The sequence below is a fragment of the Pan paniscus genome, chromosome 13 (assembly GCF_029289425.2).
Source record: "Pan paniscus chromosome 13, NHGRI_mPanPan1-v2.0_pri, whole genome shotgun sequence".
NCBI classification, from domain to species: Eukaryota; Metazoa; Chordata; class Mammalia; order Primates; family Hominidae; genus Pan; species Pan paniscus.
This window is the reverse complement of record NC_073262.2, coordinates 82,580,654-82,597,041: the sequence shown is the minus strand read 5'-3', so window position 1 is coordinate 82,597,041 and position 16,388 is coordinate 82,580,654. Positions and strand designations below refer to the sequence as shown.

At 37.0% G+C, this 16,388-nt stretch overlaps 1 protein-coding gene and 1 non-coding gene across 3 annotated transcripts in view; both read left to right on the top strand.

Moving 5' to 3' along the window:
• CWC22 (CWC22 spliceosome associated protein homolog) overlaps positions 1 to 5,462 on the top strand; it is a 62,257-nt gene extending 56,795 nt beyond the window's left edge. For both annotated transcript variants that reach the window (XM_003815503.3, XM_057301446.2), the window contains one exon: positions 4,623 to 5,462. In XM_003815503.3, the coding sequence (XP_003815551.2) occupies positions 4,623 to 5,209 (587 nt within the window). In that variant the 3' untranslated portion in view covers positions 5,210 to 5,462. The remainder of the gene's footprint in view (positions 1 to 4,622) is intronic.
• A 10,327-nt stretch (positions 5,463 to 15,789) lies between these two features.
• On the top strand, positions 15,790 to 15,927 carry LOC112439172 (small nucleolar RNA SNORA43). Its single transcript, XR_003027471.1, has one exon. It is a non-coding gene; the product is annotated as a small nucleolar RNA SNORA43 (small nucleolar RNA).
• The last annotated feature ends 461 nt before the right edge of the window (positions 15,928 to 16,388 follow it).

Sequence of the window (16,388 nt, the reverse complement as noted above, 5' to 3'; positions counted from 1 at the left end):
GTAATACAACATTTATAATGCTGGGATTACCTTTTGACATCCTCATCATAGAAATGAAAATATTTCATTCGCAGATACTTATCTGAGTGATGACTGATATGAACCATCCATTCATAATGTTTATAATCTAGTTTATAGGAGCTATCCTGATGTTTTTATTTTAAATAAATTTTAGTTTTTTACTTTTAATATTAAAGCTGTTTGTAATTGAGATATATCATACATTCAATGTGGATCTCAGACGCTATATGAATTTTTATAAAGGGAACACATCCTCATAGCTAGCACACAAATCAAGATATACCGGTACCCCAGAAGTTCTCTGTGTTTCCTCTCCCAGTTACTACTCCTTCCATCCTCATGGCAGCTACTATTCTGATTTGTAATTTCATAAATTAATTGTGCCTGTTTTTACCTTTAGCATTATGTATGATGGACTCCTTTTTATGTCTGGCTTATTTTTTTGCCATTATCTTTGTGAGATTTAGATGCATTACTGCATTTAGTTATAGTTAATTCAGTAATATTGCTGTGTAGTTTCCTACTATATGAATATACCACAATATATTTATCATTTTTGCTCAACAGACTAGATTTTCAAGTGATATTTCCATGTATATTCTTGTACATATCTTTTGATGACCTTATTTATTTATTCACATTTCTACTGGGTGTGTACCTATAGGTGGAGTCAGTGTGTCATAAGATGTGCATATATTTAGCTTTAGTGAATACTGTCAGTTTTCCAAGTGGTTATTCCTCTTTGCACTCCCACCGGCCATGTATAAGAGTTTCAGTAGCTCCCATTCTCATTAATACTTCAAATTGACCGTCTTTTTCATTTCAGCCATTCTGGTGGATGTGTAATGGTACTGCATGGTGGTTTTAGTTTTAATTTGCATTTCAACTAAAGAAGTTAAATGCCATTTTATCCATTATTGGCCATTTGGATTTTTGTTGTCAAGTGGCTGTTCAAGTATTTTACCAATTTTTTTTAATTAAGTTGTTTTCTCTGTTGATTTGTAGGTTTTCTTTACATATTCTAGATATGATATCTTTTGTATATATATGTATTGCAAATAACCAGTCCCATTCTTGTCTCTCTAGCCCTGCAAGGCTACCAGACCTCTGGTGTCTCTGTCCCTCAGTAGCATCCCTGAATCAGCAGATGCTCCCAGGGAGAAAGTAGCTGTAGAACATCACTTACTTCTCAATGTTTCTGCTTTCTCCTGCATCTTGGCCCCTCTAGTCCTTGTTTTTCCACTAGCTCTCTGATGCCTTTATATTTTTTACTTTGTAACTGTAACCTTTTATTCTGAGCTAATTTTAGATTTAGGAAAGTTGCAAAAACAGTACAGAGAATTTCCATATACTCTTCATTCCAACTTCCCCTAATGGTAGCATCTTACATAACACTGGTTCATTTATCAAACTAGGAAATTAGCATTGGAACAGCATTATTGACTAGACTACAAATGTGATTTGAAAATCAGTTTTACCACTAATGTCGTTTTTCTTATTTCAGGATTCTGCTAGCATTTAATTGTAGTCTCAGTTTTCTGCATTCTATGATAGTTCCTCTCGGGCTTTCCTTGTTCTTAATAGCTTTAACACTTTTGAAGTCCTCTGGTCACTTATTTTGTAACCTGTCCCTCAGTATGGAGTTTCGTCTGATGTTTTCTCCTTATTAGAATGAGATTAGACATTTTTGCCAAGAGTACATTAGAAACAATGTGTTGTTCTTAGTGCATCTTTATCAAGAGGTTCATAATTTTATTTTGGGTGACAACCTTGATCACTTGAGTAAGGTGGTGTCCACTGGATGTCTTCAGGGAAACTATTTTTCTCTGTGAAAATGTCTTGTAGGGAGGTAACTTGATACTATGCAAATCTCTTTTTCCTCCAGCTTTTACTCACTAATTTTAACATCCATCTTTGGATGGTTAAAAAATCACCTAATGGTGATATTTTATTTGTCTGTTTTCTTCTACATCTAGTAATTGAATTTCTTCTATAAGAAAGTGTTGTCCCTCTTCCCTCATTTATTTAGTCAACTGTATATATCAATATAGACTCACGGTTATTTATCTTATCCTGTGGGTTAAAGTCCAATACTGTCATTTATTTTGTTCAGATCATCTTAGCTTTGGCAATTAGGAGTTCCTTCAACTTGATTTCTGTGTGCTTTTCAACGTTTTTCAATGCAACATTTTAAAATTGTATCTGGCATTTCTAGTTATTTTCAGCAGGAGCACAGGTTTGCCACAGTCTTCTCTATCCTACCTGGAAGTGGAAATGCTATAGTAAAAGATGTTTTCAAAGTTTGATCTGGTTCACAGTTTCTGAAAAGATCTGTGTTGTTTTACCCAAGGTCAGCTCTGCTTTCTTTCATTACAGTATCTTGGTCCAAATAAGGGATTGTCTGCTTATCCTACATGCATGTCATTTCTCATTTTGTTTTGTTTGGATGCAATATTTCATCAAATATGGCATCAATACTTTCCTCTGTAGCCTTAAATTGAAAGGCCAATCTTTACACCTCTGTTCCATAGCTTGTTATGTTTCAAAGTGTTTTACATACTGTGTGACATCCAGAATTGTGGGGCTGTTTTTTTTTTATTATCAGAGAAAGATTGTTTGCTTACAGGAACTTTTATTCATGAATTGAAGTGTACAAACATTGTTCATTTAACATTCACCATTTTTATATTCTACAGAATTTGTTATTTCATGGTATCCATTTTGAGAACAGATGATAACACAGCATGAATTGCTGCAATAAGGAAGCTTGCTGATTCAAAATTAATTTGCCTTCTCATACAATTTCAGTAGAGAACTTTGTTTTATTAATAAAATATTAAATAGCATAAAAGCAGCATGAACTGCCCCAAAATTAGGAAATTATAATGCAAACATAGCAAACGGAGAAGAGATTGCCTGTTGTTATATGGCTGGGTTTTAATATCAGTAAAGCCCGACAGTGGTGTACAGTAGGATCAAGGGGACGCTGGTTTAGCACAGAGCCAGATGGTTTCTGCTTGGGTAGCTGCAGCTCAGCTGAGCTGTTTGATAGGAACCAGAGAAATAGGTCCTTAGTGGCAAACCAACTGACTGTACCATGTGCCAAAGATATGCATTTAGCGGAAGAAATAGAGGCTGGTACAGTGAGATTTAGGTAGAATTAGGGTGACAAGAGGCACTTTTCTATCATATTTTCTCTTTCTTGCCTATGTATGAATTTGACAGAAATTTTTGTTATCTTAGCATCTTTGATTTGTGCACCCAAATTAAATAACAGATAAACTGATTAAGTTTGTTTTATTGCTTAAAGTGGTTATTTCAGTATAACCATTTTGTATTTATAGTTGTGATTACATCAGCAAAATCAAATTGTTTGAGGTCTTTTCAGAAGAGTTTCTACAGAAACTAAGCCTTTGTGGCTCTAATAAAGCCCATGACTGTAAATCTTAACATATCTGCTCTTGTTGGTGCAGTTAGTGCCTCTCTGATAGTAACAGAGGGGAGAACTATTGTTTTTGCAGGAAGAGGCCTTTCATTGAGAAATACATGTTCATGCTGTTAAGCAAACCCAGTTGTTCTACTCCTCCTATGTTTAGGAAGTGAATGCTAGTTTGGGTGATCATTGTATTTTGATCTGACTTAATAGTCCTATGAATAACACTCAATGGGCTGGAATTTCAGCTTTTGGATTCAATTTGTTAAGTAGAAATGTACCATTTGAGTCGCTTTCTAAAATTTTTACATTTGCTATAAAATTTCCGTTTACTGTCTTAAATCTCAAGATCAAAACAGTACTTTGGTAACTAATGTTGAGATATTATATATTCCCCTTCCTCCCTCCCCTCCCCTTCCCCCCCCTTTTTTTTTTGGACAGAGTCCCACTTTGTTACCCAGGCTGGGGTGTAGTGGTGCATTCTTGGCGTACTGCAACCTCTGCCTCCCAGGCTCAATTGATCCTCCCACCTCAGGCTCCTGAGTAGCTGTGACTACAGGCTCACGCCACCACAGCTGGCTAATTTTTGAATTTTTTGTAGAGAAGGGGTTTCACTACGTTACCCAGGCTGGTCTCCAACTTCTGGGCGCAAGCAATCTGTCCCCAACCCCCTCTGCTTCCCAAAGTGCTGGGATTATAGGCATGAGCCACTGTACCTGGCCTGAAATATTGTATATTCTTAAAAGGCCGAGGCAGGCAGATCACCTGAGGTCAGGAGTTCGAGACCAGCCTGACCAACAGGGAGAAACCCTGTCTCTACTAAAAATACGAAAATTAGCCAGACATGGTGGCAGACGCCTATAATCTCAGCTATTCGGGAGGCTGAGGCAGGAGAATCACTTGAACCCAGGAGGTGGAGGTTGCAGTGAGCCGAGATTGCGCCACTGCACTCCAGCCTGGGCAACAAGAGCAAAACTGTCTCAAAAAATAAAATTAAATTAAGCATTTGGTAAGACTCAGTGTCATCAGACTTTCTATTCAATCAATTTGGCTTTGCACCTAGTTTATCTGAGTTAGTAAACCTACACTGTATCAGTAAATGTGATTGTTATAATTATGAAATTAAGATTGAAATAAAAACTAACTGTCTTTTATTTTACACACGCAGCTAATGATGTAAGAAAGAAGGGACATGGGAAGACCAGAAGTAAAGAGGTAGATAAATTGATCAGAAACCAGCAAACAAATGATAGGAAACAAAAAGAAAGAAGACAAGAACACGGGCACCAGGAAACAAGGACTGAGAGAGAAAGAAGGTCAGAAAAACACAGAGATCAAAATTCAAGAGATTCAAATTGGAGAGATCCTATAACAAAGTACACATCAGACAAAGATGTTCCTTCTGAACGAAATAACTACAGTAGAGTTGCAAATGACAGAGACCAAGAAATGCATATAGATTTGGAAAATAAGCATGGTGATCCCAAAAAGAAGAGAGGAGAGAGAAGAAATTCTTTTTCTGAAAATGAGAGGCATACACACCGAAATAAAGACAGTGAAAATTTCAGAAGAAAAGATAGATCAAAGTCAAGGGAAATGAATAGAAAGCACTCAGGCTCAAGAAGTGATGAAGATAGATATCAAAATGGTGCCGAGAGACGATGGGAAAAATCTAGCAGATACTCTGAACAATCCAGAGAATCAAAGAAAAATCAGGACCGGCGAAGAGAAAAGTCTCCAGCAAAACAAAAATAATTCTACAAAATGACATAAACTGGACATGCCTTATATTCAGTTGAAACAAATTATTTTTTACTTTGACGAACTTTATAGAGAATTCTTGTATAAAGTATTGGTTTGTATTTGTAAATTTAAAAAATGTTTTCATTTTAACATGTTTTATAATTGATACATCTCAAGGCCCTACCCGTAAAATTATTTGAAAACTTTCACCAGAAAGGGATGTAAGTCTCGCTTATATTTTGTGAATAAAATGATCAAAAGCTCATTGATTCAGTGATGTTTTTTCAATTGACAAAATATTTTTTTAATTGTTTAAGAAGCTGTTATAGTGAATTATCAGTGCTTTTTTGTTTGTAACTGAAGACCAAAACAGGTGAACCTTTTCAGTTTAACAGTTTTGCTTTGTTAATGAGATGTTATGAATCTTTTTCAGGTAGTCACTTTTTTTTTTTTTTTAAGTAGAGGATTTGTTACAATTTTCATATTAGGCTTTGAACGAAGTATGTAATGTGTAATTTTTTTCACAAGTGTTGGTAAAGCTAGGTGTATGTTAGTCTTTAAATCAATACACAGTTATTTATAATTAGAACTTCTCCCACAGGAAATATTTCTTCTCTCTGGACTCCTTGATATCATTTAATTGAAATTCTTTGTGATTAGTGCATTTTTCTCAGCCTTGAAGTTATATCACTGTTGATGAATTAATGTGTATTTAATTTTTAGTTTAGGTTAATAGATCATTGGAAAACATATAGTTGTGAAATATGCAAGCAGCCTAACTGTAATTTCAGTGTTTTATACGAATTTTAAGGGTTTCCATCATTGTAACTGTTAACTGATTAATTAATATGACCACATTAGTTATTACTTTTGAAATAAATATTTCCTCTAAGATATTAGACTTGCTGACAAACATTTTAACTTCCTTGCTAAATATAGACTTCTTGTGTTTGCTCACCTTAAAGGTGCATATAGTTCATTTTAGCCAATGTTTGGTTTCAGGAATAGTGGGACCACCATTTTAATGTTTAGTTTTTGGGCATATGCTGATTCAGAATGTTTCCTATTTTTGTTGTTTAACTTGAGTATAAATAACAATAAAATTCATGTAAAGAAATATCCGCTCCTTCTCCCCACCAACTCACAAAAAGCATTCATTCGAATGAGACAGCTTGGATAAATTCCTTTTAGTGTTTTCTCCCTTTGTGGTGGTTAAAATTTGGTGTCATTGGAAGGGACCATCATGGACAGTGCATTCCACAGAACTTACAAGCTGAGCAAATTGGATTTAACAAACATGTAGGCCATGAGCCCTAAGGGAAATAGTTTTTTTTTTTACCTGAACCCTCATCTTCAGGGTTGGTAAAAAGGAAAAAACAGTAGACTAGAAATTTTAGTTTATTTTCTACACTTTAACCTTAGTTCATGACTTTTACATGTAAAAATGGGAACCCATTCATTTTATTAAGTGCTTAAGACCTTAGAATTATTAGATTATTTTAAAAATGTTATTAATATGTGTTAATCTTCTACTGTTTGCTCAGGTTTGTTTTAGGTACTAGAGATAAAACAGTGAACAGAGTCTCTACTTGTTGAGACTTATAGTTCAGGGGAGGGAGATGGTAAACAAAGACAGTAAATAAATAAATATGTGATATATCCAGTAGTGGTAAGTGCTATGAAGAAAAGTAAAGCAGAGAAAGGCGAGACTGAGTGATTAGGGGACAGGGTGTATAGACAGAGCAGTTCTTTGATGAGGTGATGCTTGCCCAGATATCTGAACAGAGTGAGGGCTTGAGACATGTGGATTGCTTGGGAAGAACCTTGTAGGCAGAAGGAACAGCTGTAATACAGATGTTTTTTGACAGCAAATATTGCCTGGAAATTTTTGTTAACATTTCCTATTCTGCTTAACTTGTGTTTTGTCTTGTGTGTGTGCTCCTCACTATGTTCTATACTCTTATACAAGCAATTAATACCTAACTACCTCTAGCAGAAGTATTTTGAGTATAAGTGAGTTATATCAGAAGCAGAGACTAGAAGCTGGATTGAGGAACTATTCTGTTCTGCTTTGAAAATGCATTTCTGCAGCATCAACTATGATGTATTCACATGTACTGTCTGCCGCTCAGGCAGATTTTTCACCTTCACTCTTTTAATATGTAAACAAGAAACATGTTGCCTATGTTTGCTATTTCTATATTTTTACACTATTTCAGAGTTAGTATTTTTTAAGGATCAACTGAATTCTAGATACTTTGCATGCTCATTCCTTTTCAGGTTCTCAATTTCCTTGCTTCCAAAGTTCTAATTCTACATCCCTAGCTACCTACTCCCATTGTCATCCCCATTAGGTTGGCTTTCAAATCATACCACCTCTGAAATCCCTCCTTGAAGCATCATACTTTGGCCACTTCCCAACCAGTTCACCTGCTTTAGTACCACTATTCTAGAAATCCTTCACCTCAGCAAACCTTCTGATCCATTGACTTTGTTATAATCAGTTACCAATCCCCACCCCAGCACTTCTTTACTTCCCTCATTCCGTGATCTGTCATTCGAATAGATAAATGAACAAATAACAAATTTAATTCTTTCAAAACAACCCCATGAGAATTGGTATTGTCTTCCTACATCACAGAAGAGGAGACTGGAGTCCAAAGAGACTAATTAGGCTCAGGCCACAAAGTTGATAAGTAGCAGGATTTAACTCAGATCATCTTCATTCCAAAGCACAACTGGAGGATGAATAAAAGCCAGAGAGAAGGATTTGAGAATCAGCTCTGTCTCCTAGCAGCTGTGTGAACTTAGGCAAATTATTTCACTTTTCTGACCTTCTGATTCACCTTTAAAATACTTTTGTCTACCTTACACAGTTGTAGTGATTATTATATGAAATAATGAAGTCAAAGGCCCTAGAATACCATGTAACACAGTGGGCATTTAGCAGAGTTCTTTTTCATAGCATACAGCAAAGATTTGGAAGAAAATTCAGGCTCATCAACTGGTTCATTGATTGCTTCATTCCATCTGTAATGCCATTTATAGTTGAAAAAAAAACAGAATCATGTTAAAGTAGCACAGCAAAATGAATTGATTGTTTTGGAGTCAAGGTGTGACAGAGTAATTATCCATCACTTCTATCATAGTACCTGTTTCCCAGATGTACGTATCCTGTTAGCTCAAGCAACCTACTTCCTGTGTCTTATACCACTACTTCACATTTCTCAAATGTATTATCAGAAACAAAGGTTTTGGCTATCCAAGATAGTTATGAGTGAGGTTTTTATTCTTGACTTGCTTTGTTTACACCATTTTGATTTTGACTTAACTGACATGTAATCCCCCCAAAAAATTCATAGATTAGCAGATTAAAGTCTTCCCCATAGATTTTTTTAGAATCCTGATGCCTTTGTTTTCCAATCCAATTCTCACTTCTTCCAATATAGTCAAATGTCTTTTCTGTCTGATCTTTCAAGTTCTTTCATTCTGTTCTGTGTATATTCCACGGAATATTTATTCAGCCAAGCAAACTTTAACACCCACTGATACTTTAGGAGAGAGCTCAGAGTGCCCAGTGTGACATCTTGGAAACCTGTTCCCTTAACATGAACATTTTCACATTATACACTTTGAAACACTCACTGAAACATCTCCAAATGGTGTTCCTGGCTCTCATTGTGATGTCTTGTGTCCCCTCAACCTTGAATATGCTCTACAACTTCCATTTATACTCACCCACATATTACTAAACCTCATTAAAAACCTCTGAGTCTGTTGCATATCTCCAGTTAGAACTTCAGTTTCTTGAAGTTGGTTAATTGCATCTATGCATTTTATGTTTACTAGACATAAAAATGAAGACAAGTCTCTACCACTCCCACCTTCCCCTCCCGCCACCCAAAGTTCATGATTTATGGCGAGAAACTAAGCTATTGAGTTCATCTCAGATCATCTTAGGCACAGGTAAGAGGCAATGAGATAACAATCCAAAGTCACACAGAGGTGTGCATGTCTGTGTATTTACTGCAGAAAAGAGCACAAGTTCCTGTGGCTGAAATGGAGGTATCTGCTTTTAGGAAAAGACTCAGATTTCATATAGAGTAACTTAGTACCATTTAATTTGAATACTATTTGGCAACTGCAAATTAAGTCTGACTGGATTTTTAATCTTACCCTTACCCCTTTCTGACTGTTGACATTTAGGCAGGTCTTTGAACCTCTTAGTTTTTTACCGGTACAATGGTACAATTATAGCACCTCCCTCAAATGGTGGGTGATCTCTGTGGCATACTTAGTGCCTGCAACTAAGTGCTCAGTGTGCTATTATTGCTGTTACTGGTTTTATTATTAACCATTTTCATTAAAGCTGACATAATACCATTAGACCAGGAATTGCAAACTCTAATACCTACAGGGGCCAGGTGAAAATCACAAATGAGACAAATTGGGTAGTGAACTGGAGTCATTTAAAGGCAGCACCATTTACTCAGCTTCATCCAATTCTGCCTGTTAAAATGAAGACAAGGTTGACCATCTCCCTGGTATTTGAAAGAATTAAAGAATCCGAATTTTTATGGAGCTTCTGATTTTTAAATGTTGACTATTAAATAGGCCAGAATTAAGCTGTCCAAACAAAATGATCTACAGGCAAACTAACTTTACAGTAGCTAATTTGTGACTCCACTCTAGACCCTCAAAAACTATTACTTAATTTTGGAATGGCACTGTTAGACATAGAAGGTCATTTTTTGGTTTCTGCTCCTCATAGAGTGGGAAGATAAGGTCCTTCATCTTTCTTGAAACACCTTTTACTTTGCTAACCTCAGTAATCCCCGCTAGCTAAATTGCTCTAAAACTTTTGTCAAGTTTTAGTTCTGTACTTCATTGGCCTACTCCCTCCTTGTAATCCAGGGATGTAAAATACAATTCGTTTTTCCTAAAATTTGCATATTTTCTAATCTCCTGCAATTGGTTCCACCAATCTCCCCTCACCTGAGTTTTCATTGCTAGTCTATATCCAAATCACCAAATTGCTTTGGAAAACTTTGGCATGCACCCCTATCTTCCCACACAAACTGCTGTCACCATAGTTCTGGCCCTTTTTACTTTTTCTTTTCTGTTTCAACTGTTAGACAATAGTTTATTGTTTATCTCTGCTGTGTGTCATGTACTATGCTAGTTGCTGAGGATATAGCCATGAGCAACGGGGACCTCTTCTCAGTTGAGCCTAAATTATTACAGGAGGAAGCAGAAAATAGGCAAGTTTTTAAAAAAATAAAAACTTATACTTTGAAAAATGTTAGCCATTCAGAAAAGCTGAGAGACCACTTATGTATCATCCACCTAGATTCAGATTAATCGAAAGCATTATTTTCACCTTGTCACTGCCTTATACATTGAAGCAATGACTCTTCCAGCCCATAGGATAAATGTAAATTTCCACTCTGTTACTTTAGTTTCTTTAAAGTCCAAGTTCAACCTGTGTTTTCTTAATGTTTGCTCTAGGAGCTGCCATCCTTTAAGCAAGACGATGTGACAGGCTTGTCAGTGTCTGATTTTTACAGGAACAACTGTAAGGTAAGAGATATCCCAATTTTACAGCTTGCACGCTGGTGTTTACCCAGCTAAGACATGGCAGAGCCAGGACTGCATCAGCCACGTGATCCCGCTTGACAAGTGAAAACGTTTTTTGCTGATTGCCTTGCTGCACAAACACTGCTGGACAGGGCTGGTTATTTACTGTCCTGAAAAGACGTTGTTCTTTCTCATCTCTGGATGTCTGCCTCCAGTGTACCCTCCACTTGAAATATCCTTTTCTGTTTGCCTATCCAAATCTTTCAAAATTCAGCACATCTTCCTTGCTACTCTCATAAAAGTAAGCAATTCAAGCCCCATGTGTTAAAAGACCCTGTAATCAGTACTTAATGCATTGTGCATTCAGATCATTTTTATCATTTATCCTTTTTTTAAAATTTCAGCTTTTATTTTATTTTATTTTATTTTTTTCGAGACAGAGTCTCACTCTGTCACCCAAGCTGGAGTGCAGCGGTGTGATCTTGGCTCACTGCAACCTCCGCCTCCCAGGTTCAAGTGGTTCTCCTGCCTCAGCCTCCCAAGCAGCTGAGATTACAGGCATCTGCCACCATGTCTGGCTAATTTTTGTATTTTTAGTAGAGATGGGGTTTCACCATGTTGGCGAGGCTGGTCTCAAACTCCTGACCTCATGATCTGCCTGCCTCGGCCTCCCAAACTGCTGGGATTACAGGCGTGAGCCACCCTGACTGGCCTCAGCTTTTATTTTAGATATGGGGATACATGTGTAGGACTGTTACATGGGTATGTGAGACCCAGGTAATGAGCTAGTACCCAATAGGTAGTTTTTCGACTTATGCCGCCATCCCCATCCCCTCCCTCCCCTCTCTAGTAGTCTGTGGTGTCTATTGTTCCAATGTTTATGTCCATATTAGCTCCCACTTATGACCAAGAAATGTGGTATTTGGTTTCTGTTCCTGTTATCTGCTTAGGATAATGGCCACTGGCTGCATCCATGTTGCGACAAAGGACATAATTTCATTTTTTATGGCTGTGTAATATTCCATGGTGTGTGTGTATCATGTTTGTTTTATCCAATCCACCATTGATGGACACCTAGGTTGATTCCATATCTTTGCTGTTGTGAATAGCATGGTGATGATGATATGAGTGTGTGTGTCTTTTTGGTATAATAATCTACATTATTTTGGGCATATATACCCAGTCATGGGATTGCTGGGTCAAATGATAGCTCTGTTTTATGTTCTCTGAGAAATCTCCAAACTGCTTTCCACAGTGGCTGAAGTAATTTACGTTCCCACCAAGAGTGTGTAAGTGTTCTGTTTTCTCAGCCTCGTCAGCACCTGTTGTTGTTTTTTTTTTACTTTTAATAATAGCCATTCTAACTGGTATGACATGGTATCTCATTGTGGTTTTGATTTGCATTTCTCTGATGATTGTGATATGGAGCATTTTTTTCATGTTTGTTGGTCACTTGAATGTCTTCTTTTGAGAAGTACCTGTCCATGTCTTTTGCCCATTTTTAATGGGGTTATTTATTTTTTGCTTGTTGATTTGTTTAAATTCCTTATAGATTCTGGATATTAGACCTCTGTCAGATGCATAATTTGTGAATATTTTCTCCCATTCTATAGGTTATCTGTTTACTCTGTTGATGATTTATTTTGTTCAATAAATGGTGCTGGGATAACTAGCTAGCCATATTCAGAGGAATGAAACTAGACTCTTACTTTTTACAAACTTTTTTACAAAAATTTTGCAAAAATTACCTAAAGATGGATTAAAGATTTAAGTGTAAGACCTCAATTTATAAACATCCTAGAAGAAAAGCTAGGAAACACCCTTATCATATATCTTACCCCCTCAAGCAGATTATACAATCATTGGGGGCAGGGGTTTTGTCTTAAACATTGCCTTTCCCTCTGCATCTTGCTATAGGCCAGAGTTTCTTAACCTCAGCACTGTTGACATTTTGCACCGGTTGATTATTTGTTGTATGGGGCTATCCTATGCAACATGGGATATTCAGCAGTGTTCCTGGCATTACCTGCTAGATGCCAAGAGTACAAATCTCCCAGTCCTGTAGTACATCTCCAGACACTGCCAATTATGCCCTGGGAGGAAAGATTGTCCCAGTTCATTACCATTGTCATAGACCTAACATTTAGGAATTACTCCAGTGGATGGCAATGATGGTGCTTGTCCTACACAGCATCACTTTTGTATACTCAAATAAAGCTCTGTAGACTTATATTGCCCTCTTGTTTTTGTGAGGACAAAATTTGTTTTAAATGAGGAACTCATTTAATAGAGTGGTGTACAGCAATGTTCCAACTGTTTTTATTTGTCAAGATACTTTGATATTCTAGGGAAATAAGTAGGTTTTCTGCAAATATAAGCATTATTATTTGCCTGTTAATATGATTGTCCCATACAGGTTCTGGTTTCTTACTGTAGCTGTAACCAACTTTTATCTGAGGGACAACTAGCTGTGACTATTGAATTATTTTAATGCTATGTTAGAGAATTAGATAATTAGGTTATCTAATACCTGAATACCTTCATTTTGTCATGTCTGTATTTTTTTAATGTTTTAATAGACTTAATTTTTTAAAGCAATTTTAGGTTCACAGCAATATTGAGCAAAAGGTACAGAGATTTCCCAGATACCCTTTGCCCTTACATGTGCATAGCCTCCCCGTTATCAACAACCCCCACCAGGGGGTGCATTTGCTACAGTTGACAAACCTACATTGACACATCATCACCCAAAGTCCATAGGTTATCTTGGAGGGTTCACTCTTGCAAGAACCTTAATTTTTTTTTAACCATCTTTTTATTTGTAAAGACAGGGTTTTGCTATGTTGCCCAGGCTGTTCTCAAACTCCTGGGCTCAAGTGTTCCCCCCGCCTCAGCCTCCCAAGTAGCTAGAACTGCAGGCACATACCACCTCACACAGCTAACACCTTAATTTTTGATCAGACACTTCAGTGACAGTCAAGTGGTTGTTAAAGTGAATTACCTAGTTGTTTTATCAGTAATTTCATGCATTACGATACCTAAAAGATTGAGCAAATGAGATTGAATCGACTGCAAGTCAGCTTCTCTCCTGGTAACAGGAAATCCTGGAATGAGTATCTTTGGTATGAGTTAGGAGTCATTGTGAGTTCCATTCTTTATATAGCACCCTATTTTGTTTAACCATAGATCTTCCCTGCCCTAAAACTATTTTTGTGACTAATATACGTGAAGCCCCTGTGAGAGCTGTACTGAACATTTGCTGCTTTTTTGTCTGAGGATTGTTCCTCTCTCTGATGAAATGATTCTAGTGAACCAGCTAACAAAATAACTTCCTGGCCTGGCCACTCCTAGTACCCCATTCCCCTGGGCACTGTAATTGGTTCAGGAAGGAGCATATGACCTAAGCTGGGCCACAAGGAGTTCTTCTCTCGTAGTTTTTCAATTTGGCCATGAAACACATGGCCATGTCTAAAGGCATAGCAGAGCAGGAAGGGTGTTTATTGCAGCTGGAGCAGTCACTGACCCATAGAAAAAGGTAGGGTGCAGTAGGAGAGGATTAGTGCAGCTCAAAAGGAAGCAGGGCCCAGAGAGAGGAGCAGAATCTGAATAATTTTGTTTGAGTCCCTGAATTGAGTTGTGGCTGAAGTTAGCCTCCCAGTTATATGAGCCAGTGAATCTTCTTTCTACTTAAGCTACTTTGATTTGGATTGGTACCACTTGCACTAAAAGTATCTGTATTAATTCAAGGATTTTCCTGTTGATGGATAGTTTGAATCATTTGGTACAATCAGCTATTCCCACCATACTATACTTTTGCTTGCAGCTCTTTAACTATAGATGGAAATAAGTACAGAATCAATAAAGATGCCTATGGAAAAAATACAATAAAGGACCTTTGGGTGTCTCTTAATACTTTATGGAAACATCTAAATGAGAGATTTTTAGATGAGGTTGATTGTTTCACTAGAAATCACTGCTCCATTTTTATAAACTACAGAGAATCTCTCCTTTAACAGCACCCTTCCTGGGCTTTGAAATGCACTGCACAGGTGCAACAATTCAACTCACAAACAAAAATTAGTTTTATATTACCAGTGAGAAGGACTAAGCATAGCTATTTTGGGAGTTGTAATACCTCCTTTAAACCACAAAGATACTTGAGCACATTACCTTAACAACCAATGTATTCTGGAGATCATTTTAGAATATGAAATACTGAACAGCAGGAACGTTGTGAACATTTTCAATCTTCTTACACAATATAAATGTAGTCTGAAAATCCTATTATACACAAGTACAACAAATACATACAGACCCTTAAAATACAGGAAAGAATGTGAAAAATAAGTATTATCACCATTCCTCAAGTTTCTAGAACAATTTTACTCTTCTCCTTAATATAATTTTTTGTCCAGAAAAGGGAAAGACTAAACTCATGGATAGTTATCCAAAGAGGTAAAGGAGAGAAGAGAAAATTGTTTGTGGTAAATGAAAGATGCTGCCTACGGTAGCACAAATAATCCCATTCATGGCTGCCAGCTTGCTACGCATTGCTTACTTATGCTGCAGGCAACTATTGTTGAAATGACAGGAGGACAGGAAGGCACGAGAAAGGGGCAGACAGCTACTGATGAAAGAGTCATCAACTACTGTAGATACTTCTTGGAGATTGGAAGTTGAATTTTACATTTCTTTATATCCTCAGGTTTAATAAAAAAAATTGCTTGTAGGTGTTCAATAAACATTTGATAAATGAATGGGGAACAGTTCAGTTGTTTTCCTTGAATCCTAGGCAGGATGATTTGATACACTTTGGATTCTTGAGGTTTTATGAAATTTTAAATGCAGGGCAAACTACTATTTACCCAATTGAAGTCCAAATGTAAGCATTTTATGGTAAACCAGGAGAAAGTAGAAGGCAAAAATGCATTAGCTTAAAACCTAGGACACCAAAATGAAGATAAAATATATGCATGAAAGTGTGTTAAAGAAAATCATTGCCCTGCCCTGCAGATGCTATCCTGGACTTGCCAGCCCCATAGACGCAGTTGCTGTGCTGTGCCTGTACTATTGGAGCAAAGAAAAAGTGGCTATTTCTATGCTCAGTGTTCACAAACCAGTGAGCACTAAGAATGGTTTATAGCCTGACATTTCTTAGAAAAGAAGAAGAAGAAAACTGTTGCATAGTATCAGCTAAATTTGGACATAAATGTTTCCTATGATTCAGTAATTCTTTTTTTTCTTTTTCTTTTCTTTCTTTTTTTTTTTTTTTTTTTGAGGCACCATCTCGGCTCACTGCAACCTCCACCTCCTGGGTTCAAGCACTTCTCCTTCCTCAGCCTCCTGAGTAGCTGAGATTACAGGCATCTGCCATCACACCTGGCTGATTTTTGTATTTCTCTTAGATACGGGGTTTTACCATGTTGGCCCAGCTGGTCTCAAACTCCTGACCTCGTGATCCACCCGCCTCAGCTTCCCAAAGTGCTGGGATTACAGGCGTGAGCCACTGCGCTTGACCTGATAACAGCAATTCTACTCTTAGATATTTATTCAATAAAAACGTGCACACAGGTGCAACAAAAGAAATGCACAACCGCCAAAATTGAAAATAACC